This window comes from Somniosus microcephalus, chromosome 26, assembly GCF_052327205.1.
Source record: "Somniosus microcephalus isolate GS21.2 chromosome 26, FLI_Smic_1.0, whole genome shotgun sequence".
Classification (NCBI taxonomy): domain Eukaryota; kingdom Metazoa; phylum Chordata; class Chondrichthyes; order Squaliformes; family Somniosidae; genus Somniosus; species Somniosus microcephalus.
In genome coordinates, this window is record NC_141012.1 from 14,781,440 (window position 1) to 14,808,613 (window position 27,174).

Genomic DNA, 27,174 nt, shown 5'->3' on the forward strand with positions numbered 1-27,174 from the left:
AAAAACAAGCACAACGGCCACATTTTCCATCTGTGGGGAGAAGAGGAAGGAAGCAAAAGGGGCAACACTCTCCAAATCAGTTCAGAATATCACCACGCTGAACAAGTGTATATCCTGGAAAATTGCCACTCAGTTATGTGGGATGAAAAGTATTTACTATTGCAGTACTGCACTTACTGGTCACAATTTTCCACTGAACCCATGCAATAAATAGCGCAGCTAAACACATTGTTTTTCTAGTGAGCGGCATTAGTACGTAACAAGCATTTCCACAAATTGGTTAACTTCTGGCTGTGTATTTGTGCTATAACTCACACTACTTGTTATGAGTGCTTGTAAATTGTTTTACTAGAGGTAGCACATACTTGTGGATAATGGCTGCTCTGATGAGTAAGCCACGCTGTGGGTTGATCCACACAGCGAGATTGCTCAGGTTAGCCAAGAGGTGCTTTCAACCTCTGACCACAGGTTAAACAGCAGCATTAGAGCAACAGGGAAATATCCTCACATACACCCTGCACAAGCAGTAAGTAGCCAAAAGCGCATGCATATATATATCCCTCTCCTTTTCAACCATCTATCTACAAGTAACACAGACAAGTCCCTCATAATGAGTTTTGTTTTATTTATTTTTTTTAAGAACAGTTGCAGCTAAATATCTTCAGTTGGAATCCATCCCAGAACCTGAAAATAAAGAAAATAATTTGTCTAGTCACTGGTAATTAGTTTCATTTTTAGCTGAACACCTTTTGTCAATGTAAATCTAGACATCAATTTTAATCTCCATTATCAACCTAAATAATATGCCATTAAATCTGTAAGACATTAGCTGATGCAAGTTTGACAATCTGCTATATTCACATCTAGGGTGAACTCCAGATACCTAACTTAATATTTAAAAAAAACCTAATTGGCAGCTGTAATTTTAAAGTTCCCTCTATCCTGAGGGCTGGGTCCAGTTCCACATGCACCCAGTGGTGCCTTGACAGCATGCCTAAACTATTCACCCACAGAGCATCACAAACTAACCCAATCCTGTCCTCAGCAAATGTCAATTGATGGTGATCAATAGTAATCTTAACTGACCCTCCCCAATCCAGGCTCATCAAAGCAAATTGGAGTGCCCCCTCCCAACAGTGCAGACCAGGGATTGAACCAGGGCACTTTCTAGTCTGTGATCTTTATTCAGAGATGGCACAGTTGGTACTCAAAGGATAAAATGAAATGGACTGAAGGGCCTTCATCCAAATCTATCTTGCATACCCTCCATATCCAATGCCATAACCAGTTGAACCACCAAAGAAGCTATCCAAGATCAGTGTTGAAAGCTTTACCAGAGCGGAGTGTGCCACAGGGACGGATTCATTAATGCACTGGTTCAAACACACACGCACATTACATCTTGCAGAGGACCAGCTGCCCAGGGCCCTGTACATTAAAATCACTTACACAGGGAATGTGTGACCTCACTCATACCATCGGGTGCTCAAGTGGAAACACATCGTTTCCCCCCCCCCCCCAACAGAAAGGGGCAAAATGATCACTAGCAGCTGGCTCAAAAGCAAGAAAGAGAATGCCCACATATGAGGGAGCAAAAGGCGAAGAACAGAAAATGATGGGTGCACATTCAGAGCCACTTATTACCTGTTTATGCGTCATCCCCAGCAGCAGGTGCATCCCCTCCTTTGGTGTTTCGTGTATAGATAATCTGTGCTCTGTGTTTGCACACCAGCTTGATCATACCTGCAAAACCAAGAGAGTTACACGGGAGCCCTGGGATACAATCCACCAACTCAGAATTGCCACTAACCACAAACTATGAAATGGCCTGTTTCAGGTTGATGTTAATCTTGAATTTACACAGGCCAACAGTGGTGTAGATTACTAGAAACTGACGCAGCTGCAAGACAGTGAGCTGCTGATCAATTTTCCATGAAGGGATCATGTGCTCAGGAAAGAGGGAATTGAAAGATGGGCAGAAGACACTCAAGTCCACTTATACGCCGCAAAAACAAAGTAGAAGCCCTAAAGGATAAGGTTAGTTTGTCCTCTGTAGCACAAAGTGTGCAGTACAGGACAAATGAACACAATGCTCTTGCAGCAAGTCATGTGGATGAGTACTGTATGGGGGATTGGGGCCAGGAGACTAGGTAACTAAATTGCACCGTTATAGAAATTCCAGTAATTCAACCAAATGCCCAGTCACACATGAATACGTTTAATGGCAAGATGTGGAATTCTTAAAGATGACATTTACTGGTTTCCACTCATTTTATTAAAACTAGTGAGAAAATCACTTCTCCATATGAAATAACCAGATATTCAGATATGACCTCACCATCTAAACAATCCTGTAATTATAACCACAACGCAAAGAAGTTTTAGAACATGGCCCCACATTTGGCCATTTCCCTGCAATCTCGATCAAGGACGAGAGCAGCAATGTAAAGGGCACACTATGATCGCCAGGTTACACACTACCCTGACTTGGACATATGTTGCTGCTCCTTCCATGGCCCAGAAATTCGGGTCTCCACAGGTGAGTACGCACGGGGTACTCACCCGTAAGCCCAATGGAAGTGCCGGTTTCCTGCATGCACTGCGCATGTGTGGAAAACCAGCACTTCCGTTCCCCTGAACGAAGGGGTTCAGAGGTGGAACGCGTGCGCGGGAGAGGCTGCGCGTGCGCATTGAACTTCGTGTTTTTTTGCAGGTTTTCCCGGGAGGGTAAGTCTGCAGAAGTTAGACATGTAAAAAGCAGACGCAAGGCCTGCTTTTAACAAGGTAAGTGGTGAATTAATTAAAATTAAAACATTTTTCCACAGGTTTATTATTTTTAAATACTTTAAAGCAAGGTAAGTTTATTTTTAGCTGCTAGAAAATAAAATTATTTTTTACAAAACTTTAAATTATTGTTTAAAATAGTTATTTCATGTAATTTATAGTTTATTTATTTAAAAAATGTGATTAAAAAAAAATTATTTGAAGATTTATTGCTGTTTTGGGGCCGTAGTATTTATAAGTTTTGACAGCTCTTCCTGTCAATCTTCTGAATGGAGCATTCCCTGCTCCGATTGGCTCTCCATGGCCCACGTGATCCCAGGGGACGCATCGAACTAACGGCGCCCCTGGGATACGCAAGCACTGTGCGCCGGCAGCTGGACCAGGCCCCGGATCGGAATTCCACGCGGGCCCACAGCTCAACGGCCGGCACGCAAGGTAAGTGCCAATCGGGGGCTTGCACCCGCAGGAAGCTCCTGACCCGAATTTCTGGGCCATTCTACTGGAAATCTCCACCTAATGCTATCGTGGGAGCACCGTCACCACAAGGACTGATGGTTCAAGGCCCGGCACCACCTTCACATGGGCAATAAACGGATCCCGCCCACATTCCAAGAACAAAGTTAAATAAACTTAAACAAAACTTTTGACTCAGAGCAACTGTGGGGACACAGACTTGGGGTGGTGGGGGGTCTGTACAGAGTTAGAGTGAAAGAGAGGCCAAGGAAAGTACAATCATAGCTTAAGGAAAAATAGTTTAGTAAAATGGTTAATGGAGTACTGTTCGGAGTTTTTGTCTCCTTATCCGAGGAAGAATATACTCGTCTTACAGGCGGTGCAATGAAGGCTCGCTAGATTGATTCCTGGGATGAGGGGTTGCCTTATGAGGCGAGATTGGGCCTATACTCTCTGGAGTTTAGAAGAATGAGGTGATTTCATTGAAACATCTAAAATTCTGAGGGGGGTTGACAGGGTAGATGCCGAGAGGTTGTTTCCCCCTGGCTGGAGAGTCTAGAACTAGGGGGCATAGTCTCAGGATAAGGGGTCGGCCATTTAAGACTGAGACGAGGAGGGATGCGAATCTTTGGAATTATCTGCCCCAAAGGGCCGTGAATGCTGAATCGTTGAGTATATTCAAGGCTGAGAGATAAGATTTTTGGACTCTAGGGAAAATCGAGGGATATGTAGATCGGACGGGAAAGTGGAGTTGAGGTCAAAGATCAGACGTCTTATTGAATGGTGGAGCAGGCTCAACGGGCCGTATGGCCGACTCCTGCTCCTATTTCTTATGTTCTTACATCCAATCTCAAATCAAACAGCCTAAATGCTGATGTTAATGTGCCCACAAGTCACTATTCTCAATCAATCGCAAAGCAAATTACTGACCATGAACATGTCTACACAAGTGAGCACAGCTGAATAGTCTCTTGTTCTGGCCTCTACCAAGAAAAGAAAAAAGAAAAAGAACTAGCACAAAATAATCCTACCAAGTGTGCAGTTACCTTTTGAAAGCAGCTCTTGAAGGGCAGCCCTGGCCAGAGATCCTCTGATCTTTAGTCTTTCAGAGACGACTGCAGGCGTGATGAGTTTGTAGTTGGGCACCTCTTTCAACAGTTTATCATATGTGGCTTTGTCAAACAGGATTAAGTTGTTCAGCTTGTCTCTTACTTTTCCTTTAGACCACTTCTACTCAGAATTGTACAAAACAAGGATTGTGGTTAAATAGGCTGCCACACTTCCATAGCTTTTAGTAAAACATTTACAGATCAGTTCACTCATTTGGAAATATACAGCCAATATAACAGTGACTACACATCCAAAGTAATTAAATACTGCGGGCATGTTCGTGGCAACGTGATCTGCCCGATACACGAGGTGGGCAGCAAGTTCATCTGAATGAGCCAAGACATTGTAGCAGAGGTTGGCCTGATCTCGCATTAATTGAAGCTGCCCCAAGTCTCCACATTGTGACTGCCTCTCATAGTTAACAGTGCAAACAGCTGATGAAGACTTCAGGCAGCATCAGTCCAGTCACAATTGAGCCATGAGTACACCCCCCCCAGTTCAGATAATTATTTATTAATTCACTATTTGAATGTAACCATGGGAGTATTTTTAACAAGTAAACTCATCTAGATTTTCCTTCCCATTTAAACCATAAGGGTCTGGCCAAAAGATCGGCCAAGTTCTTCATTTATGAGACCAGTTGCGAGATAAGGGTCTTTTACCCCAGCAGGGTGAATTCAAATCAAGGTTTCAATGTGACACTTGGGGCATAGACACCGAGATAATCCACAGATCAATCCTTGACCTGTACAGAAGTACTGATTGCTGGATGGTAAGGGGGAAAAGAGAAACAAGAGGACAGCCATGGCTCCCACTCATTAATGCTTTACAACGACCTATGTTGAAAGTGCATAGTTGAATTTGAGGTGGGAAGGACAGGCTGCGATGGGACCATGTTTTAAACAGCGCAGTAATCAAAGTAGCAAGAATAGATGAGTTGGTCAAATCCCATTTATCATTTTCGGTAAGGAAAGGGTGATGGGGCAAAGATCGGAAAGAAATCATTAACATTTAGTCTCCTCTCAAGGTTCTTCATAAAAGGTCAGAGAAACCGGGATTAAGCCAGCACCAGTAACAATGTGATAATCTCTCCAGCCAAGATGGTAAGGAGACAAGCTGCTGTTGCAAAGTACTGAGCTATGCAAGAACAAGCCACATAGCCTCTCTCTGGCCATAGGGGAACACTGAAAATGACCTGGAATTCACTTGTCTACCACAGCACCTTGCTACAGTCAATACTATAATTGACCCAGTGTTCTAGCTCACTGGTGCTATCCTGTTCCAATATTTTCTTCCTATTTATATTATACTAGTTGTTTGTCAATTAATTGTACTTGAGAGAAAAACAGATATATATATTTAAAAAAATATATATTTTATATAAGTAGGCATGAATACACCTTTATGCAATCCTACAGTTATACTTTTCAAGGCGGCAACGAGGCTCGCCAGTCTCCATACCTGATCCAGATTCAAGGCTGTACAAAACATCAACTAGTGAAGATAAACACCAGCAAAATACATACTTTGTACACCTGCTGCTACTTTCAAGCTGGCAAAATTATAACTTGATCAATCTCATCATTCCACATCAAGCTCACATTAATGCTGCCGATGTGTCAATTAAATTTATACGTTAATGTTTTCCTATACTTACAGTAACGATTTGAAAATAAACACAAAATACAATGAAACCACCTAAATACTGAAACAAAAAAAAAGAAAATGCTGTAAACAATCAGCATGCCTGCAGAGAGAACAGACAAATTAATGTTTCATGCACCGGCCCTTTACGTCCAAAACGTTAATTCCCTTTTCCCTGTTCTCGCCACAGAAGCAAGTCTGACTCGTGTTTTTTTATTTCATATTTCCAGCAGTTTCAGTCCTTTTGCTTTATAGCTCAATGCAACAGGGAGGCTATTACAAGGACATACCTTCTTCTTGGCCTTGCCTCCGGTCTTGTTTACTGGATCTTTATCCTTTTTGCCCCCTTTGCCCCCATCTTTCTTCTTCTTGTCATCTTTAGGTGGCTAGGGAGTAAAAAGAGGGATTTCATAAAAGATTATACCAAATAGATAGCAGCTTCTAATCATATATTTCGGTGCAATAGAACCATTTGCAAAATTAGATTGGCCTAAATTCCCCCCAAAACTATTAAGTAATCATCTCCTAGAATCATAGAAATTTACAGCACAAAAGGAGGCCATTCGGCCCATCGTGTCTGTACCGGCCAAAGAGGAGCTATCCAGCCGAATCCCACTTTCCAGCTCTTGGTCTGTAGCCCTGTAGGTTACGGCACTTCCAAGTACTTTTTAAATGTGCTGAGGGTTTCTGCCTCTACCACCCTTTCAGGCAGTGAGTTCCAGACCCTCACCACCCTCTGGGTGGGAAAAAAAGTTCTCCCTCAACTCCCCTCTAAACCTCCAACCAATTACTTTAATCCATGCCCTTGGTTATTGACCCAAGTCAGTAATTCATGCGGGAAGATCATTAAGACTAGTTGCCGTGTAAAAATCATGAGGGGTCTGGACAAAGCAGATAAAGGGAAACTGTTCCCATTGGCGGAAGGGTCGAGAACCAGAGGACACAGATTTAAGGTGACTGGCAAAAGATCCAAAGGCGATATGAGGAAAAACTTTTTTACACAACGAGTGGCTAGGCTCTGGAATGCACTGCCTGAAAAGGTGGTGGAGGCAGATTCAATCGTGCCTTTTCAAAAGGGAATTGGATAAGTACCTGATGGAAAACATTTTGCAGGGCTATAAGTAAAGGGCGGGGGGGTGGGCTCTTGCAGGGAGCTGGTACAGGCTCGATGGGCCGAATGGCCTCCATGGGGGGGGGGGGGGGGGGAGAGAAAAGAGAGAGAGAGAAGGAACATAGGAACAGGAGGCCATTCAGCCCCTCGAGCCTATACCACCATTCAACGAGATCATGGCTGATCTGTGATCTAACTCCATACACCCGCCTTTGCCCCATATCCCTTGATATCTTGGGTTAACAAAAATCTAGCAATCGCCGCTTTAAAATGGACAATTGATCTAGCATCAATTGCTGCTTGTGATACATTTCCTACATTACCAGTGACTACACTTCAAAAAGTACTTCATTGGCAGTAAAGCGCTTTAGGACGTCTGGTGATCATGGAAGTCGCTATAAAAATGCAAGTCTTTCTTTTAAGAGAATTCCAAACTTCTATCACCCTATGTGTCTAGAAGTGTTTCCTAATTTCACTCCTGAACAGTCTGGCTCTTAATTTTTTAGACTATGCCCCCTAGCCCTAGAAGCCCGAATTAGTGGAAATGGGATGGAGAGAGAAGTTCGGTTCCTCCTGGTGCTGGGCTGCTGGAAGCGTGGAGCCTTCGCTCTCCCTCCAACCCAGAGAGCAGGCGCAGCGCGGGCCCTGTGTATTACAGCAGCAGCCTGCACCCGGCGGGCCCCAGCCTAACCCCCCACACGCCCTGCAGTGGGCCTTCGATCCGCTCGGGGGGACCGCTCCACCCCAGGCCGCTCGGGGGGGGCCTCTCCACCCCAGGCCGCTCGGGGGGGACCGCTCCACCCCAGGCCGCTCGGGGGGACCGCTCCACCCCAGGCCGCTCGGGGGGGGGGGGGGACCGCTCCACCCCAGGCCGCTCCACCGGCCTGTCCCGGGTTCCGAGCCCCACCACAGTCCACCGGGCCGGCTAGTTACCCAGCCCGGCCCTCTCCGCACTCCATTGCCGCACTTTCCCCAGGCCCTCTCCCCCAAGGCCCGGCTCCTCTCACCATGTTGCCGCTTCAAGATGTCGGAGCGAAAGGAAGAAGCCGTGCGCCGACAGCCCAGGAAACCCCGGGCCCACCGCTGCTTCCGGTCCCCCGGCGGACGTGACATCACGGCCTCCTCTGGGCCCCAATCTGCAGCCCGGACCCTCTGAGCCTGGAGTCAGACCCAGTCTCACTGCTGAGCTGGATACTCCTCACTGCATTGTTGCAATTTAAGATGATTCGTTTTGAAAAAATTATACAATAAATACACAATAAATATCAACAGATACTTAGACAGTCCCTCGGAACCGAGGATGACTTGCTTCCACACTAAAAATGAGTTATCAGGTGACGGATGAGTCCAATGCAGGACCTACAGTCTGCAGACGGTGGGTGGGGTGCTTGGGTTGACGTGCGCTCCTTCCGCTGCCTGCGCTTGGCTTCCGCTTGCTCCTGGCGAAGAGTCTCGAGGTGTTCAGCGCCTTCCCGGAGCTTCTCCTCCACTTTGTGCGGCCTTGGGCCAGGGATTCCCAGGTGTCGGTGGGGATGTTGCACTTTTTCAAGGAGGCTTTGAGGGTGTCCTTGAAGCGTTTCCTCTGCCTACCTGGGGCTCTCTTGCCGTGTCGGAGCTCCGAGTAGTGTGCTTGTTTTGGGAGTCTCGTATCGGGCATGCGGCCTGTCCATCAGAGCTGATTGAGCGTGGTCAGAGCTTCGATGCTGGGGGTGTTGGCCTGAGCAAGAACACTAACGTTGGTATGCCTATCCTGCCAATGAATTTGCAGGATCTTGCGGAGGCAGCGTTGGTGGTACCACTCCAGTGCTTTGAGGTGCCTGCTGCACATGGTCCATGTCTCTGAAGCATACAGGAGGGTGGCTATCACTACTGCTCTGTAGACCATGAGCTTAATGCCAGGTTTGAGGTCCTGGTCTTCAAACACTCTCTTCCTCAGGCAACCGAAGGCTGCACTGGCACACTGAAGGCGATGTTGGACTTCGTCATCAATGTCGGCCCTTGTTGACAGTAGGCTCCCGAGGTATGGAAAGTGGTCCACGTTGTTCAAGGCCTCGTCATGGATTTTGATAATCGGGGAGCAGTACTGTGTGGCGGGGCAGGTTGGTAGAGGACCTTTGTCTTACGGATGTTTAGTGTAAGGCCTATGCTCTCGTACGCTTCGGTAAAGGTGTTGACAATGGTTTGGAGTTCGACCTCAGAGTGTGCGCAGACGCAAGCGTCGTCTGCATATTGTAATGAAAAAAATTACACAATAACTATTAACAGATACACAGTAAATATCAACAGATACACAATAAATAACAAATATACAAATAAAAACCAAAGTAGATTCTGAGACTGGACAAGTCTCACTAGTGGATTGCTGAAATTTAAAATGGTTTACTTTTTTAAAAATTACATAATAAATATGAACATAATTAACCAAAGTACAAATCACACATCATTTCTTCATTCCACCCCATCTATGTAGCAGCAACAATTTGTATTTATATAGCACCTTTAACGTAGTAAAACGTCCCAAGGCGCTTCACAGGAGTGTTAAAAGACAAACATTTATGATACCGGGCCACATAAGGACAAATTAGGGCAGGTGACCAAAAGCTTGGTCGAAGAGGTAGGTTTTAAGGAGTGTCTTAAAGGGGGAAAGAAAGGTAGAGAGGCGGAGAGGTTATAGGCAGGGAATTCCAGAGCTTAAGACCCAGGCAACAGAAGGCGCAGCCACCAATGGTTGAGTGATTATAATCAGGGATGCTCAAGAGGGCAGAATTAGAGGAGCGCAGATATCTCGTGGTGGGGGGGGGTTGTGGGGCTGGAGGAGATTACAGAGATAGGGAGGGACGAGGCAATGGAGGGATTTGAAAACAAGGATGAAAATTTTGAAATCGAGGCGTTGCTTAACCGGGAGCTAATGTAGGTCAGCAAGCACAGGGGTGATGGGCGAACGGGACTTGGTGCGAGTTAGGACACGGGCAGCCGAGTTTTGGATGATCTCAAGTTTGCATAGTGTAGAACGTGGGAGGCCAGTCAGGAGTATGTTGGAATAGTCAAGTCTAGAGGTAACAAAGGCATGGATGAGGGTTTCAGCAGCAGATGAGCTGAGGCAAAGGCGGAGACTGGCGATGTTACAAAGGTGGAAATATGCGGTCTTTGTTATGCTGTGGATATGTGGTCGGAAGCTCATTTCAGGGTCAAATATGACACCAAGGTTGCGAACAGTGTGGTTCAGCCTCAGACAGATGTTAGGGAGAGGGATGGAGTCGGTGGCTAGGGAACAGAGTTTGTGGCAAAGTCTGAAAACAATGGCTTCGGTCTTCCCAATATTTAATTGGAGAAAATTTCTGCTCATCCAGAACTGGATGTCGGACAAGCAGTCTGACAATTTAGAGTCCGTGGAGGGGTCGAGAGAAGTGGTAGTGAGGTAGAGCTGGGTGTCATCAGCGTACATGTGGAAACTGAGGCTGTGTTTTCGGATGATGTCGCCAAGGGGCAACATGTAGATGAGAAATAGGAGGAGGCCAAGGATAGATCCTTGGGGGACACCGGAGGTAACAATGTGGGAGCGGGAAGAGAAGCCGTTGCAGGTGATTCTCTGGTTACGATTAGATAGATAAGAATGGAACCAGGCGAGTGCAGTCCCACCCAGCTGGACAATGGTGGAGAGGCATTGGAGAAGGATGGAATGGTCACCTGTGTCAAAGGCTGCAACAAGTCAAGAGGACGAGGAGGGATAGTTTACCTTTGTCACAGTCATAATGGATGTAAATTGTGACTTTGATGAGAGCCGTTTCGGTACTGTGGCAAGGGCGGAAACCTGATTGGAGGGATTCAAACATGGAATTGCGGGAAAGATGGGCACGGATTTGGGAGGTGACAACACGTTCAAGGACTTTGGAGAGGAAAGGGAGGTTGGAGATGGGGCAGTAGTTTGCAAGGATGGAGGGGTCAAGGGTTTATTGAGGAGAGGGGTAATGACGGCAGATTTGAGGAAGAGGGGGACAGTACCTGAGGAGAGAGAGCCGTTAACAATGTCAGCTAACACGGGAGCCAGAAAAGGAAGTTGGGTGGTCAGCAGTTTGGTGGGAATAGGGTCGAGGGAGCAGGAAGTGGGTCTCATGGACAAGATGAGCGCGGAGAGGTCATGAGGGGAGATCAGCGAGAAACTGGAGAAAGATGTGAGTTCAGGGCTAGGGCAGGGGGGAACCTTAGAGGAAGTTTGGCCCAGTGGGCTAGGGGAAGGAAGGGAAGTGGCAGAGGCAGCTGAATGGATGGTCTCAATCTTAGAGACAAAGGAGTCCATGAGCTCCTCACACTTGTTGTCGGAGGTGAGGGTGGAGGAGACAGGAGCGAGGAGGGTGGAGGAGACAGGAGAGAGGCGGGTGAGGGTGGAGGAGACGGGGAGAGGCGGGTGAGGGTGGAGGAGATGGGAGAGAGGCGGGTGAGGGTGGAGGAGACAGGAGAGAGGCGGGTGAGGGTGGAGGAGACAGGAGAGAGGCGGGTGAGGGTGGAGGAGACAGGAGAGAGGCGGGTGAGGGTGGAGGAGACAGGGGAGAGGCGGGTGAGGGTGGAGGAGACAGGGGAGAGGCGGGTGAGGGTGGAGGAGACAGGAGAGAGGCGGGTGAGGGTGGAGGAGACAGGAAAGAGGCGGGTGAGGGTGGAGGAGACAGGGGAGAGGCGGGTGAGGGTGGAGGAGACGGGAGAGGGGTTTAAGAAGACGGCAGTAGAGAATAGGGGCCGGGGTTTATCTTTGCATTCCAGAATGATTCTGGAATAGTGAACAATTTTGGCAGACGAGAGCGGGACCCGATAATGCTTTATGTGGTCCAGCCAGATGTCCGCCATATCCGTTCAAGTCTGCGTTCCTTGGACTTAAGGGAGTGAAGATGAGGGCCGTACTGGGGGAACGGCCAGGGTGAGAGAGAGTAATTGTTTTAATAGGGACTAGGGTATCAAAGGTGGTGGTGAGGGTGTGGTTGAGCAGATCGGTAGCTGCAGAAATATCATGGTGAATGGAGGGCCAAAGGCTGGACAGTTGGGATTTCATAAGTGCAGTTGAAAGAAAAAAGAAAGACTTGCATTTATGTAGCGCCTTTCACAATCACTGGACGTCCCAAAGCGCTTTACAGCCAATGAAGTACTTTCACTGTTGTAATGGTGGCAGCCAATTTGTACACAGCAAGCTCTCACAAACAGCAATGTGATCATGACCAGATAATCTGTTTTTTAGTGATGTTGGTTAAGGGATAAATATTGGCCAGGACACCGGGGATAACACCCCTGCTCTTCTTCAGAATAGTGCCATGGGATCTTTTACATCCACCCGAGAGAGCAGACGGAGCTTCAGTTTAACATCTCATCTGAAAGACAGCACCTCCAACAGTGCAGCACTCCCTCAGTACTGCAGTGTCAGCCTAGATTATGTGCTGAAGTCTCTGGAGTGGGGACTTGAACCCACAACCTTCTGACTCAGAGGCGAGGGTGCTGCCCACTGAGCCACAGCTGACACTAGTTAGCTGAATTCTCCTAAGTGGATTGTTGCAATTTAAAATGGATTAACTTGAAAAAATACACAATAAATATCAACATAATTAACCAAAGTATAAATCACATATCATTTCTTAATTAAACCCCATCTATTTTACAGCAACTCGCATTTATACAGCGCCATTAACATAGTAAAAATGACAAGACGCTTAATGTCTTGCATTCTTAAAGCATTCATTTACCGTGACTTACATTTGTAAGGCATTCCCCAGGTCAGACAGCTGTAAACTCTGCCATCAGTGGTGGAACGGAGGAAAGGGTGCAAAGAAGGCCAGGGCCAGAACAGCAGAAGGTATACATTGGCACGTTGGACTGGAGGAGGCTGTGGAGAGATTTGTAAAGAAGGACAAGTATTATTAATTTAATTCATTGGACTGGGAGCAATGGAGGTTGACAAGACCAGAGTGATTTAGGTGTGGGACCTAATGAAATCTAGGATGTAGGCAGCAAAGTTTGGGATATTTTGGCTGCTTCATGAACTCAAAGTGACATACTCAGGACAGTATCTATACCTCCATAAAGTGTTACACATAACCTCAATCCAGTCCAGTGAAACTATTATTCACCCAAACATAAACACTGTCTTTATTGAAAAGTTGTTCTCCATTTTCAAAATAATCTGAGCAATGACATAGCTTGAATCGAAAAAAAACTTGCCTTTAATACAGTAACTCAATACAGCCCATAATTCAGCACTAAAACAGGAACCTCACTTAAAGGAGCCTCGTAATGGTTGGTATGAGAAAGATTAAAATATCACACTGGTGCAGCAGGAGGTGTATTTCTGAGGTTGGGGCTTGCCACTTTATTGGGACAGGGTAGAGGGAGTTTTATACTGTAATTAACCATGCCGACACTAATTAAAACAGTAATTGTGTTGCTTGTGTTGCAAATGACACCAAGCTGTACTGATGAATCACTCCACTGATCAAAATGCTACTTTTCTGCAATTCATTCCCTTCCTCTTCCGAAATCAATGGCTCATATTGAGGTACAGTTCCATGTTATCTCTCGCAAGTAACCATTCTTTATGCACAGGAGAGAGTTAACATCGGCAGGTTATAGGGAGCATCACAACTAATGCCAATCCTATCCAGGCAGCATCTGAACACAGATGCACGCTCCTGTAAGTGTCACAAGACTTGGAACTCTGGCCAATTTGTCCATCTCGTTGGTCCAGGGGTACTGAAGTCACTCAGCACATCCCATTAATTCATGGATCTTCCTGGTCTGTATAACTTAATACCATGTAAGTTTCACTCCCTGGACAATGGGGTATAGTGGATGGATTGAGCTCATAACCTAGATTGACAATCCAGAGCATTACTGAAGCAGTGTTGCACTTTTAGAGGTGTTGGCATTCGGATCAGATGTTAAACTACTGATTTTAGTGAATTCTAGGATTCGATGGTGCTATTTGAAGAGAAGCAGGGATTCATCCCAAAGTCAAGAGCAACACTTCTCCCTCAACAAATACCACCAAAAAAACAGATTAACCGGTCACTCATTTCACTAAAATAAAAGCAAAATACTCTGAAAATCTGAAATAAAAACAGAAAATGCTGGAAACCCTCTGCAGGTCAGGCCACATTTGTGGAGAGAAAAATGAAGTTAATGCTTCAGGTCGATGACTTTTCATCGGCACTCATTCACAGTTGTTTGTAGGGCTTTGCACAGAATGACTGCCCTGCTTGCCGGCATAGCATTCAGTGCACTGCAAAAGGAATGAATTGTGTGATAGGTTTCAAGGTGCCTCTTTAACCGTGGGGTGGAAGTGTAGAAGCTGCTCCTTGATAAACCTTTATAATAAAACGTTATAAAACACTGGTTAGGCCTCAGCTGGAGTATTGTGTTCAATTCTGGTCACCATACTTTAAGAAGGATGTCAAGGCCTTAGAGAGGATGCAGAAAAGATTTACTGTGGTACCAGGGATGAGCGCCCTCAGAGAGACTGGAGAAGCTGGGGTTGTTCTCCTTAGAGCAGAGAAGGTAAGAGGAGATTTGATAGAGGTATTCAAAAACATGAACGGTTTTGGTTGAGTAAATAAGGAGAAGCTGTTGCCAGTGGCAGAAGGGTCGGTAACCAGAGGACACAGATTTAAGATAACTGGCAACAGAACCAGAGGTGATAACATGAGGATTTTTTTTTACACACAGCAAGTTGTTGTGATCTGGAATGCACTGCCTGAAATGGTGGTGGAAGCAGATTCAATAATAACATTTAAAAGAGAATTGGATAAATACTTAAAAGGAAAAAAAAATTACAGAGCTATGGGGACAGAGCCAGAGAGTGGGACTAATTGGATAGCTCTTTCAAAGAGCTGGGCACAGGTACAATGGCCCAAATGGCCTCCTTCTGTGCTGTATCAGCCAAGTGTCAGGTGTCAGCTGTGGCTCAGTGGGTAGCACTCTCGCCTCTTGAGTCAGAAGGGTTGTGGGTTCATAGTCCCACTCCAGAGATTTGAGCTCAAAATCCACACTCCCAGTGCCAGTACTGAGGGGGTGCTGCACTGTCGGAGGTGCCGTCTTTTGGATGAGACATTAAAGCGAGGCCCTGGCAGTCCTCTCAGGTGGATTTAAAAGATCCCCTGGCACTATTCGCAGGGGAGTTATCCCCAGTTTCCTGGCTAATATTTATCCCTCAACCAACATCACTAAAAGAGATTATCTGGTCATTATCACATTGCTCCTCTTGTGTTAAACCAAAAAATACATTAAACAAATACACTAACAAAAACCCAGAAACAAGACTTAACCCATTAAATTAAAGTTTGGTTGTTTAAACCAATTATGCACTCCAGTCCCCGCGGCGCCCACCGGTCACGAAAGAGCTCGAGCTCGCCGGTGGACACCGCGTGCTCCATCTCCAGGGCCACCCGGCCGCGAACGTGGCCGCGGAAGAGAGGGAGGCAATCCGGCCGGACGACCCCCTCGACCGCCCGCTGCCTGGACCAATTAATGGCTTTCTTGGCCAGGCCCAGGAGCAGACCCACGAGCAGGTCCTCCGACCTGCCCGCTCCCCTCCGCACCGGGTGACCGTAGATCAAGAGCGTGGGACTGAAGTGCAACCAAAATTTGAGGAGCAGCCCCTTCAAATAATGGAAGAGGGGCTGCAACCTCCCACACCCGACATAAACATGGAACACGGACTCCTCCAGACCGCAGAACAAACAAGCGGTCTGGGAGTCCGTAAACCTACTTAAAAATCTATTGCACGGAACTGCTCTGTGCAACACTCTCCAGGCCAAATCATTATCACATTGCTGTTTGTGGGAGCTTGATTGGTTGCAGCATTTCCTACATTACAACAGTGACTATACTTCAAAAAAAGTACTTCATTGGCTATAAAGTGCTTTGGGACGTCGTGAAAGGCGCTATAGAAATGCAAGTCTTTCTATTTTATCATTCTAATAATGATGGGGGGGGCAAGTGCGCGCATGGCCTACTGGGAGTTGTAGGCTCTATATTGCGCAGCTGCCAGGACTACATTTCCCAGCAGCCTCTGCGCGGTGCCGCAGACCCGCCACGACCACCCCCCGCCGCGAGGGGAGCGGACAGGTTGGAGGACCTCCTTGTGGGCCTGCTCCTGGGCCTGGCTAAAAGAGCCATCAATTGGTCCAGGCAGCGGGCGGTCGAGGGGGTCGTCCAGTCGGATTGCCTGCCTCTCTTCCGCGGCCATGTTCGCGCCCGGGTGGCCCTGGAGATGGAGCACGCGGTGTCCGCCGGTACGCTTGAGTATTTCCGCGACCGGTGGGCGCCGCGGGGACTGGAGTGCATCATCAATTCGGAAAACCAAATTTTAATTTGATTTGTTAAGGATTAGTTGAACTTTTGTTTATTTATAGTCTCCTCAAATAAAAAGAGGGACCACCCCCGTCGCGCGGTGCTCCCTGGGAGTTGTAGGCACTCTATTCCGCAGCTGCCGGGAGGGACTACATTTCCCAGCACCCTCCGAGCGTCAGCAAGATGGTGGTCTTCAGCGTCTATGTGGTGAACAAGGCCGGCGGCCTGGTTTACCAGCACGACAACTACTCACCCCGCACCGACGTGGAGAAGACCTTCAGCTACCCGCTCGACCTGGTGCTGAAGGTGTACGACGAGCGGGTGGTGGTGTCTTTCGGCCAGCGGGACGGCATCAAAGGTGAGGGCGGGCGACAGAGCCTCGCTGGGCGGCTCCTGCTGCCAGGAAAGGTCCCGGTCAGCCTGGGCCTAGCCCAGTGTCACTTTAAACAAGGCTTTAAACATTGACCTGGCTGTTCCTTTTACAGCTGCTATTGTCAAGCTGGCATTCAGTCACTCAGACTTTCATACATCTTAGAAAATAAATGGTGCATTAGTTATCCTTTAGCCATCGCATTTCTAATCAGATTCCAAGGTCTTTTTAAAATCTGTAGGTGCAGCTTGAGCTAGAAATTGGGGAGATGTGTCCGTGGAAAGTATCATCCCCCACCGAAACAACCTCACCCCTGTATCTGTAGTGGCAGATTTGGGTTAGTTTGGCGATGAGTGTTGGGATTGTTTACTATATAGCAATATTGTGGGGAGGAGCAAAACTAGAGGCCATCATCATCATTATAATAATATAGTCACCAAGAAATTAAATAGGGAATCCAGAAGAAACTTCTTTAGCCAGAGAGTGATGAGAATGTGAAACTTGCTACCACAGGGAGTGGTTGAAGCGACTAGTATAGCTGCATTTAAGGGGAGGCTAGATAAGCACATGAGGGAGAAAGGAATAGAAGGGGTTGATAGAGTTAGATGAGAAAGGACTGGAGGAGGCTCAATGGAGCATAAACGCTGGTATGGGCTGAATGGCCTGTTTCTGTGCCGTATATCCTATGTAGTATTACACTGAGACCAGGGAATCTTTGTCCTGGCTTTTGTGTTTTGGGTATTTTAGTTGATTGCGGGGCAGTAGCTCTATTAAATACTTGTAATATTTTTATGGCTTGTTCCCTCCTCTCCTGAAGGTGCTGACTTGTCATTTTGCTCTGTGGGTGCCAGTTGCTTTCTTGTTCCCCATTACAGTGGCTGACGTTCATGGATGAGCCTAGACTTTCTGTGTCATTGTGGCAGCACGACCATGTCCTGTCCTAGCCCAACATTCACACACATGTATTTTCAGCAGAGGCACTGGATAGTGATCAGCAACAGTAATTCACGCTCTTTCTTCCCCCCCCGGCAACCCAGAGGTGCTGAGGTCAGTTGTAGATATTGCCACTCCAGTGAACGCAGCAAATTCAGGACAAACTGGGGAGTAAAACTAAATTAACTGTAGTTTTATTTTAACTTTTTTTTGCCCTTTCTCTAATCAGTGCAAATCAGGAGGGCTGTGGCGTGAGGGCAAGTAGCCAATAGAGTGGAGGAAAGTACGTAAGATTTGTCAGGCTGGCTCAGTTCGCAGCACACTCGCCTTTGAATCAGAAGGTTGTAGGTTCAAGATGGGACTTGAGCACATAATCTAGGCTGATCCTTCAGTGTCGTATTGAGGGAATGATACATTTACAGAGCTACTGCTTCTCTGATATGTTAAACTGAGCCCTGTCTACCTGTTCAGGTGGCTGTAAAATATCTGATTCCTCTATTTAAAGAATAGCAAGGAGTTCTCCCAGTGACCTGGCCAACATTTATCCATCAACCAGCATCTCTTTAAATATTTTTAAATGGTCCTTATTTCATTGTTGTTTGTGGGACCTTGCACTGTGCTGCCACATTTGCCTACAACACCAACAACTTGCATTTATATAGCCCCTTTAATATTGTAAAACGTCCCAAGGCCTACGTAACAACAGTGAGTACACTTCAGAAGTAATTCATTGGCTGCGAAGTGCTTTGGGTCATTGAGGATATCAAGGTGCTATAAAGATGCAAGTTTGTTCTTTCTCATAAATTTAAGTTCTTTCCTTCCACAGCATCATATATAAAGCCCTGGTCAGACCACACCTGGAGCACTGTGAGCAGTTCTGGGCAACACACCGTAGGAAGGATAGATTGGCCTTGGAGGGAGTGCAGCGTAGGTTTACCAGAATGATACCTGGACTCCAGGGGTTAAAATACAAGGAGAGATTACACAAACTAGGGTTGTATTCCCTGGAATTTAGACGGTTACAGGGGTAATTTGATTGAAGTTTTCAAGATATTAAGGGGAACAGATAGTTTCTCTCTATCTACCCTATTTCCGCTGATTGGGGAGTCTAGGACTAGGGGGCGTAGTCTTAAAAATTAGAGCCAGAACTTTCAGGAGTGAAATTAGGAAAAACAAAAGGTGGTAGAAGTTTGGAACACTCTTCCGCAAACAGCAATTGATGCTAGATCGATTGTTAATTTTAAATTTGAGATTGATAGATTTTTGTCAACCAATGTAATTAAAGGATATGGGCCAAAGGCGGGTATATGGAGTTAGGTCGCAGATTAGCCATGATCTTATTGAATGGCGGAGCAGGCTCGAGGGGCTGAATGGCCTCCTCCTGTTCCTAAGTTCCTAGCACAGCTGTAAGACCCAGCACTCCATTCCTCTTGAGTTTTACCAAGCACCTTTCATGGTCAAGCGGCGTCCTAAATTTAAATGTAATCTAAATGTTACAGTTTCAAGTGTAGATTTTGTTGCTGTTCACACCAGCAAGCTACATGTCATTATTCTTTAAAGTACTTCTGCTGACCGCAGAACGTTAAACGTTTTACTGACCGAGTCTAACTAATGTGTGTGTGTGTGCGTGTAAGCTTTGAATGCTATTGCTTTGGTGTTTCAATTTTACATTCTTTCTGCTTTCCCCCCCCCCCCCAGTCGGATATGCCGTGCTTTCAATTAATGGGTTTGATGTAAGTGGAAGGTACATGACTGATAACAGGGACGTGCTGGAGTATCTGAACACCTCTTTCAATTACCCTCTGGCGATTCGCTTTGGGCGCCCTCGTTTGACGTCCAATGAGAAATTAATGTTGGCCTCCATGTTTCACTCGTAAGTTTTGTAACAGAAAAAAAACCCTGATGCTCGGAAATGCAGGATGTTTCACATGGGCTATGAACCTTGGGGTGTAGCTTCTTGTTACTCTGCTGGTGGTTATGCTATTTTGCTATATTTTCCCCCTAAAATTAGCCTCTTGGTTCAAATAGTTATGGATTTTTAAAAATTTGTTCACGGGATGTGGGCGTCGCTGGCAAGGCCAGCATTTTTTACCCATCCCTAATTGCCCGTTTAGAAGGAGCCCCCTTCTTGACAACCGAGTGGCTTGCTAGGCCATTTCAAAGGGCAGTTAAGAGACAACCACATTGCTGTGGGTCTGGAGTCACATCTAGGCCAGACCGGGTAAGGACGGTAGATTTCCTTCCCTAAAGGACATTAGTGAACCAGATGGGTTTTTACAAAAATCCAGTAGCTTCATGGTCACCATTACTGAGACTAGCGCTTTATTCCAGATTTATTTAATTAACTGAATTAAAATTCCTAAGCTGCCGTGGTGGGATTTGATCATTAGTCCAGGCTTCTGGATTACTAGTCTAGTAACATAACCTTTCCCATTAATTTGCTGAGACCTGTGTTCAGCTCCTGGAATATTGAAAATGGAACTGTTACAGGTCGCAAAATAGGTTGGAATGAAGAAGGCCCTTCTGTCCATTTGATCTTAGCCTTCTAGAATACACGTTTTCCTGTTAGCCTTTGATGCCCATCTCGGCATACAGGACCTCTGTTTAATGTCTCGTCCGAAAGTCAATACTTCCTCAGCACTGCGCTAGAATGCCAGCCTGCATTATACACTAAGGTCCTGATATGGGGTTGAAACTCTCAACCATCTGACCAGAAGTGAGAGTGCAGCATTGTGCTGCCCTGAGTGTGGCAGGTTGTGCATCTAACCCTACAATTTCCTACCGGGTCCATTATCGGTCTCAACTGTGCCACTCGAGAAGCCCAGGCACTTCCCCAGACAGCCGCTTACCTCAAGTTGTTCTTGTCTACCCTGTAGCAACATTGATGAAGGTCAGAGAGCAAGTTTCCAGCCCATTCTTGCCCCTGAGGAAGCTACAGTGAAATGTCCTTAAACTTCCAAAATAAAGTGATGTCAGCTGGAAACGACACTGACTTTTCTGAATTTGCCACTTTAAGAGGTCACGTTGTATCTAATGGTGGTGACTGAGAGTTAATTTGAATGCTCTGGTAAGAGTGTACTGATAATTAAACATTGCCATTGTGCAAGACCAGTGTAACTTGTGAAAAGGACCGATTATAGTCAGGGAAGTAATTAATCTAAAGTTTCCTTTGATCTCCATAAAGCTTTTATGTATAACGCACTGGCACGCTGAATGCTGCTGTACTGTTGCTCAGTAAGAGCGCGAATAGACTTTTTTTTATTCATTCCTGGGATGTGGGCGTCACTGGCAAGGCCAACATTTATTGCCCATCCCTAGTTGCCCTCGAGAAGGTGGTGGTGAGCCGCCACCTTGAACCGCTGCAGTCCGCGTGGTGAAGTTACTCCCACAGTGCTGTTGGGGAGGGAGTTCCAGGATTTTGACACAGCGACGATGAAGGAACGGCCGATATATTTCCAAGCCAGGATGGTGTGTGACTTGTAGGGGAACTTGGTGGTGATGGTGTTCCCATGCGCCTGCTGCCCTTGTCCTTCTAGGTAGTAGAGGTTGCGGGTTTGGGAGGTGTTTGGAATTAATGGCCTCTGCCTTTACGTTTTGGGTTTTTTTGAATGATACTGTACTGTACCCATGTCAGACCTTAAGTAAGTTCAGTTTATATTCTCAGGTTGTTTGCAATTGGTTCCCAGTTATCTCCGGAGCCTGGAAGTTCTGGGATCGAAGTGCTGGAAACAGATACCTTCAAACTGCATTGTTTCCAAACACTGACAGGTAAGTAGCATAGCCTAACATTTCGTATTTCCGAAGCTTCAGACTATTTCCTCCCTGTCCCCCCCTCGTCATAGTATAGAAAGGATAACAATGTGATTACATTGTTCCCGCTACTTGATTTGATGGCGGTGTTCAAAATCATAAATGGTTTTGATGGAGTAAATAAGGAGGAACTGTTTCCAGTGGCAGGAGGGTCGGTAACCAGAGGACACAGATTGAAGGAAATTGGCAAAAGAACCAGAGGCGACGTGAGGAAACATTTTTTTTTTTTTACACAGCAAGTTGTTGGAATGCGCTGCCTGAAAGGGCGGTGGAAGCAGATTCAATTGTAACTTTCAAAAGAAAATTGGATAAATACTCGAGGGAAAAAATTTACAGAGCTATTGGGAAAGAGCAAATGAGTGGGATTAATGGGATAGCTCTACCAAAGAGCTGGCACAGGCACGATGGGCCGAATGGCCTCCTCCTGTGCTGTTTTATTCTGTGATTCTATACTATACTTCCTCACCTCCCATTGCACATGATTGAGAATCAATACCAGGTCATCTTTCTGATTTCCGTTCTGACTGGATTCTCAATAAAACACCCCAGTAGTTCTTGTAGCATTGCCCTGGAGGTTTACTGCTGATGGGCTGAAGTTCCTCTTTAAAGTGAGTTATTGTGACTGTGTGTTCTGTGTTTAATTCTTTTTTTTTCTCTTCACCGTTAAAGGAATTAAGTTCATTGTGTTGGCAGACCCTCGACAAGCTGGAATTGATTCCCTCCTCCGGAAGATTTATGAAATTTATTCGGACTTTGCTCTTAAAAATCCATTCTACTCTCTCGAGATGCCAATCAGGTAGGGGCTGAAACACTCAGCGTGAAAAGGGAACTACAAATGTATAGATTTTATATGTAGAAAGAGACAATGGCTCGCCACCAGTCTGTCCAGTGAAATGTTGGCTGGAGATTCAGACCCACATTCTTGTGCTGTTTTGTCAACCACCCGACCTGCTGTTTTGATTATAAACTAGGTAGCGTCTTGAGGTAAAACCACCTCTGGGATAGATTTTACACTAGAACCGATTCAGAAGTGGCACAGCATCAACAATCATTGGATTCGCTGCTTTTGCCTGCTGCATTGCTCCTTTAACTTGCCATCTGTTCTCTCCACTACTAACAGTCGGGGTTATTTTCTGACTTAGTGTTGCCCACTGTTAGCGCGTCATTTAAAAAAAAAAAAAAAAAAAAAATCCTGCTGTTTTGAAGAAAGTGCCAAATGGATGCCGGGCGCTACCACGTGGAAGGGAAGCCTGATGATGAGTTTGTTGCAGGCTGCTGTGGCCCAACTTTGAGTGGGATTGGCAGAGTCCTGGGGAGGCAGATCACCTGCCGGCTTGTGCTCCGCTGTAAACCGCTGGGTGCTCCAGGAGGCCCAGTAGATAGAGAAGGTCGTGCTTGTTGTTGAACTTAAAAGCTTTCCACTTTTTGTTCAGTTTGTTATTTGTATGTGCATACTTGACTGCATTGTTGATGTGGTTGTGCATATTTTTGGGGGCATTGTGCTTTTTAAGGCAGTGGGACATTTTCTGAATTTGAACTTTTTTGTTAAATAAAATGAATGTTTTAGAGTCTTAGAAATTTATGGCACAGAAGGAGGCCATTCGGCCCATCGTGTCTGAGCCGGCTGAAGAAGAGCTCTCCGGCCTAATCCCACTTTCCAGCTCTTGGTTCGTAGCCCTGTGGGTTACGGCACTTAGTGCATATCCAAGTACCTTTTTTTTTTAAATGCGATGAGGGTTTCTGCCTCTACCACCCTTTCAGGCAGTGAGTTCCAGACCCCCACCACCCTCTGGGTGAAAACATTTTTCCTCGCCTCCCCTCTAATCCTTCTACCAATTACTTTAAATATATGCCCCCTGGTTATTGACCTCTCTGCTAGGGGACATTATGTAAGTAATTGCCTGTTTATACTATATAACATGATAAAATGCCTCAGATACATACATTTTTTTCCAAGCTGCCAATTAATGGCTAAATTACAGAGAAATTTGAATGCTGTGTGGAATTATTGTGTTTGTTTTTTGTTTAACCAGAGTCTAAGGTGGCCATTAACGGATATAGTCGTAGACAAGTTCTGTTGAGTTGCCTCTGTTTATCGTTTTAAAAAAAACAAAATTCTTGAATTAAAAGAAGACTTCCTGTGAGTGCTCAGTTACTGGTACTCTCTGCTCTGGGTCAGAAGCTTGTAGTTCCTATGATTCGAAAACCTTCCCAAACAGGTTTTTGAGCACATAATTTAGACTGACACACCAGTGTAGTACTGCGGGAGTGCTGCATTGTCATCAACAGGTGCCTGTTTGGTCTTTACAGCTTCACCGGTTATTTCTGTCGAGCTCGATAGGCATCATGTACCACTCCTGTACGCAAGTGACTTTCTATACACGCAATATCTGGTAACGTAACATTGCCCAGGGGCCAAACCGATATCCTTCCTACAGCAATTAGCACACTGGATTGACACAAGCCTTCTCATGTTCTCGTCTTTTGGATAGCAAAAGAATAAACAATCCATCAGACCATGCTAGTTGGATTATAGACCACATATCTGGTTTATTAATATTAAAATCCATACAGAAACCTTTCTTGATTACAGAATGTTTAAATTGTACCTCCTTGGATATACAAAAATAATAAAATCTGCAACACTTGGCCAACTCTCTTAGTAATACTAAACCAGGACCAGTGCCCATAACATTCTTTTAGTATATTCATTCTTGGGATGTGGGCATCACTAGTAAAGCTGGCATTTATTGCCCATCCTTAGTTGCCCTTGAGAAGGTGGCGGTGAGCCGCCTTCTTGAACCGCTGCAGTCCTCGTGGTGATGGTACTCCCACAGTGCTGTTGGGTAGGGAGTTCCAGGATTTGACCTAGCAAAGGAATGCCGACATATGTCTATGGTGTGTGACTTGGAAGTGATGGTGTTCCCATGCACCTTCTGCTATTATCTTCTAGGTGGTGGAGATCGTGGGTTTGGGAGGTGCTGCTGAAAAGTCCTTGGCGACTTGCTGCAGTGCATCCTGTAGACAGTATATACTGCAGCCATGGTGGATATTTAAGCCCCATCACTTGTACATGAGGTTTCACCTAACCCACCTCATAGTCTTCAGTCTCTATCTTGGTGAGCTCAGAAAAAGTGGCTGCTGAAATATATCCATCTGCTTGGGCTGCTTTCGTGGCCGGTGGACACCGCAGGACATCAACTGCATCATTGACCACAACTGTCGGATCCTGATTTAGTTCTGTGCTACGCTTTTAGTTTGATTTTACCTCATGTTCAATCATTTTACTAATGGTGCCTCCTCCGATTAAGGGGGCACCTGTGGTGCTGATTCTTGTTCTGGCGCCACCCAGTGCCATCTTTATTGGTCCAACTAAAATAGGCCTGGGCTGAGAGCGGCCCATCCTCCACCCCCCCCCCCCCCCCCCCCCCCCCCTCAGACATCTTGTGGACCATACCCTGTGGTGAGAGATTGTCCTTCCATGTCAGTTCTCACTGGCATCTGGACTCAGTCCCAAATGCTGTAGACAAAATGGCGCCTGCCCTGAGCCCTACAAAAAAGCCAACTGCACGTGTTACCAAGCACGTTCTTTTAAATCGATTGTTTCCAACACAAAGCGAGCAGTCGGTGTTAAATGGTTTCTATTTGTTTTGTAATCAAAACATGTTTGCATCTGAAAAATGCAATATCTCTGAGTGCTTTTTTCCATAATGACAATTTCTAACCACCCATAAGGAATCTATGCCTGCAGCTGGCAGCCACATCCATAAATAGGTATTTAAAATTGAAATATCCATTACAGTGGTGTCATGTGGTTTAGGCCAAGGTCCCATCTGCTAGTCTAATGGTTCAGGTGGAAAGATCTCATCCTGTTACTGAAAAAGGTTTCTCTTAAGAGCCCTAGCCAGCATTCTTCATTCAATTAATATCATCATAAAAGATTATCTGACCTTCATCTCGTTGCTACTTTGCCTACATAACCACAGTCACAATATGTGAAGTGTTTTGAAAGCGAAAGACTTGCATTTCTATAGCACCTTTCACGACCACTGGACGTCCAAAGTGCTTTACAGCCAATGATGTACTTTACAACAGTGACTACATTTTTTTTTTAATGTAGAAAAAACGGCAGCCAATTTGCGCCAAGCAAGCTCCCACAAACAGCAGTGCGATCTGTGTTTTTTTTTTAGTGATGTTGATTGAGGGATAAATATTGGCCCCAGGACACCGGGGATAACTCCCCTGCTCTTCTTCGAAATAGTGCCATGGGATCTTTTGCGCCCTCCTGAGAGAGCAGACAGGGCCTCGGTTTAACGTCTCATCCGAAAGCTGACACCTCCGACAGTGCAGCACTCCCTCAGCACTGCACTGGAGTGTCAGCCTAGATTTTTGTGGTCAAGTCTCTTTTGAGATGTTTCTGAGACATCAATATAAATCAAACATTCACTTTAAACATGGTCACTTAGTGGTATGGTGGCTCCCAATTGATGTTTGCCATGTGTGTAGATATCATTCCATGGGAAGGGGAAATTTGGGCCAAAATGATGTTCTGATGGAGCCTAGGCAGCGGCTTCGTGTCCCCTTAAGGGCAGGGGTACATGGCCTGATGAGACCTGAATGAGGATAAAGGGACAATTAGAAGAATTTCATAACCCTCAATTAAAAAAATAAAAAAAAATACTGCGTAGATGCAATGCAATGATACTCCAGTGCATTCTGCACTTTGTAGGATGTGAGTTTGCTCCATATCCTTGGTTTTCCCCATGGGGAATTCTTAACCTTGAGCTGTTCAGACAGGAGACGTTGCTGCACTAAGTGGTGGAATTGGGCAGTCTCTGCTTCTTGCTGACCTTTTTTAGGAGACGCTTACAGTGCAGAAATGGCCGAGAATCTGTCTGGGTGTTCATATCATGTCCTGAATATTTACTCAGTTTATTAATCGAAACTGTGTGTGGTCCATTGCAAAAATAAATCCTTTCATCTATACCTGATCTATTTTTGTATTTAAAATGTGTCTTTTTTTATCCCGCAGGTGTGACCTCTTTGAACAGAATTTGAAAGTGGCTTTGGAAATAGCAGAAAAGGCTGGAACTTTCGGAGCAGGATCTTGATCTCACCTGGGAGGCTGTCTAACCTTCAGAGTGTTTGGTGCATTTGTCTGTTGTGTATATATTTTGTTTGTGTTCAGCAATACTGGAAATAGAAAAACGTATGGGCCAGAAAACTGAGTGCACGGGAAGTGTAATATGGATGAGGAACTGGGATTTATTTATGTATATATATGGGAAATAAACGCACTGTTACCAGCTAGTTTGTATTCCTTTTCCCCCCCTCCCTCTTCTCTGCAGCTCCTGAAGGCATTGATTGACTCCTTGCTGGGCCATCATTTGTGTAAAAATCGACTGGTAGGCATTGGCAAGCTATTCGACTGTGGGTGATGGGGAATCACAGCCGAGCCTTGCGTGTTTTGAGGGGCGTCTCGTGCACTTCAAACGTCACACAGGCGACTTTCTGCCGCTTCTTTTAAAAAGCTTGTCATATCCATCCGACACATAAGCTTCTCCGATAACAGAGAATGCCTTCTACATGGAAGGAGTTCAGCGAAGATTCACCAGGCTGATACCTGGGATGGCAG

At 45.8% G+C, this 27,174-nt stretch overlaps 2 protein-coding genes across 2 annotated transcripts; one reads left to right on the forward strand and one right to left on the reverse strand.

Annotated features, from left to right (window-relative positions):
- Nucleotides 1-605: 605 nt before the first annotated feature.
- Nucleotides 606-8,242, reverse strand: rps25 (ribosomal protein S25). The gene is made up of 5 exons (XM_085967879.1): nt 8,110-8,242; nt 6,282-6,377; nt 4,284-4,467; nt 1,645-1,743; nt 606-684 (listed from the first exon to the last, which is right to left on the reverse strand). Exons 1-4 carry the CDS (start codon nt 8,110-8,112, stop codon nt 1,649-1,651), a joined length of 378 nt encoding a protein of 125 aa, XP_085824005.1. The 5' UTR covers nt 8,113-8,242; the 3' UTR covers nt 606-684; nt 1,645-1,648.
- An 8,325-nt stretch (nt 8,243-16,567) lies between these two features.
- Nucleotides 16,568-26,845, forward strand: trappc4 (trafficking protein particle complex subunit 4). The gene is made up of 5 exons (XM_085967880.1): nt 16,568-16,784; nt 19,428-19,602; nt 21,394-21,497; nt 22,209-22,335; nt 26,572-26,845. Exons 1-5 carry the CDS (start codon nt 16,610-16,612, stop codon nt 26,648-26,650), a joined length of 660 nt encoding a protein of 219 aa, XP_085824006.1. The 5' UTR covers nt 16,568-16,609; the 3' UTR covers nt 26,651-26,845.
- Nucleotides 26,846-27,174: the final 329 nt, after the last annotated feature.

Excerpts from the sequence above, each read along its gene's own strand:
- rps25 (XM_085967879.1), bottom strand. Across the intron at positions 4,468-6,281 it reads GAGGCAAGGCCAAGAAGAAG|AAGTGGTCTAAAGGAAAAGT; the intron begins GTATGTCCTTGT and ends AATTCTGAGTAG. Across the intron at positions 1,744-4,283 it reads TCAAGAGCTGCTTTCAAAAG|GTATGATCAAGCTGGTGTGC; the intron begins GTAACTGCACAC and ends TTGGTTTTGCAG.
- trappc4 (XM_085967880.1), top strand. The coding sequence starts at position 16,610 with ATGGTGGTCTTCAGCGTCTATGTGGTGAACAAGGCCGGCGGCCTGGTT. Across the intron at positions 21,498-22,208 it reads TTGTTTCCAAACACTGACAG|GAATTAAGTTCATTGTGTTG; the intron begins GTAAGTAGCATA and ends TCACCGTTAAAG. Across the intron at positions 22,336-26,571 it reads TCTCTCGAGATGCCAATCAG|GTGTGACCTCTTTGAACAGA; the intron begins GTAGGGGCTGAA and ends TTTATCCCGCAG.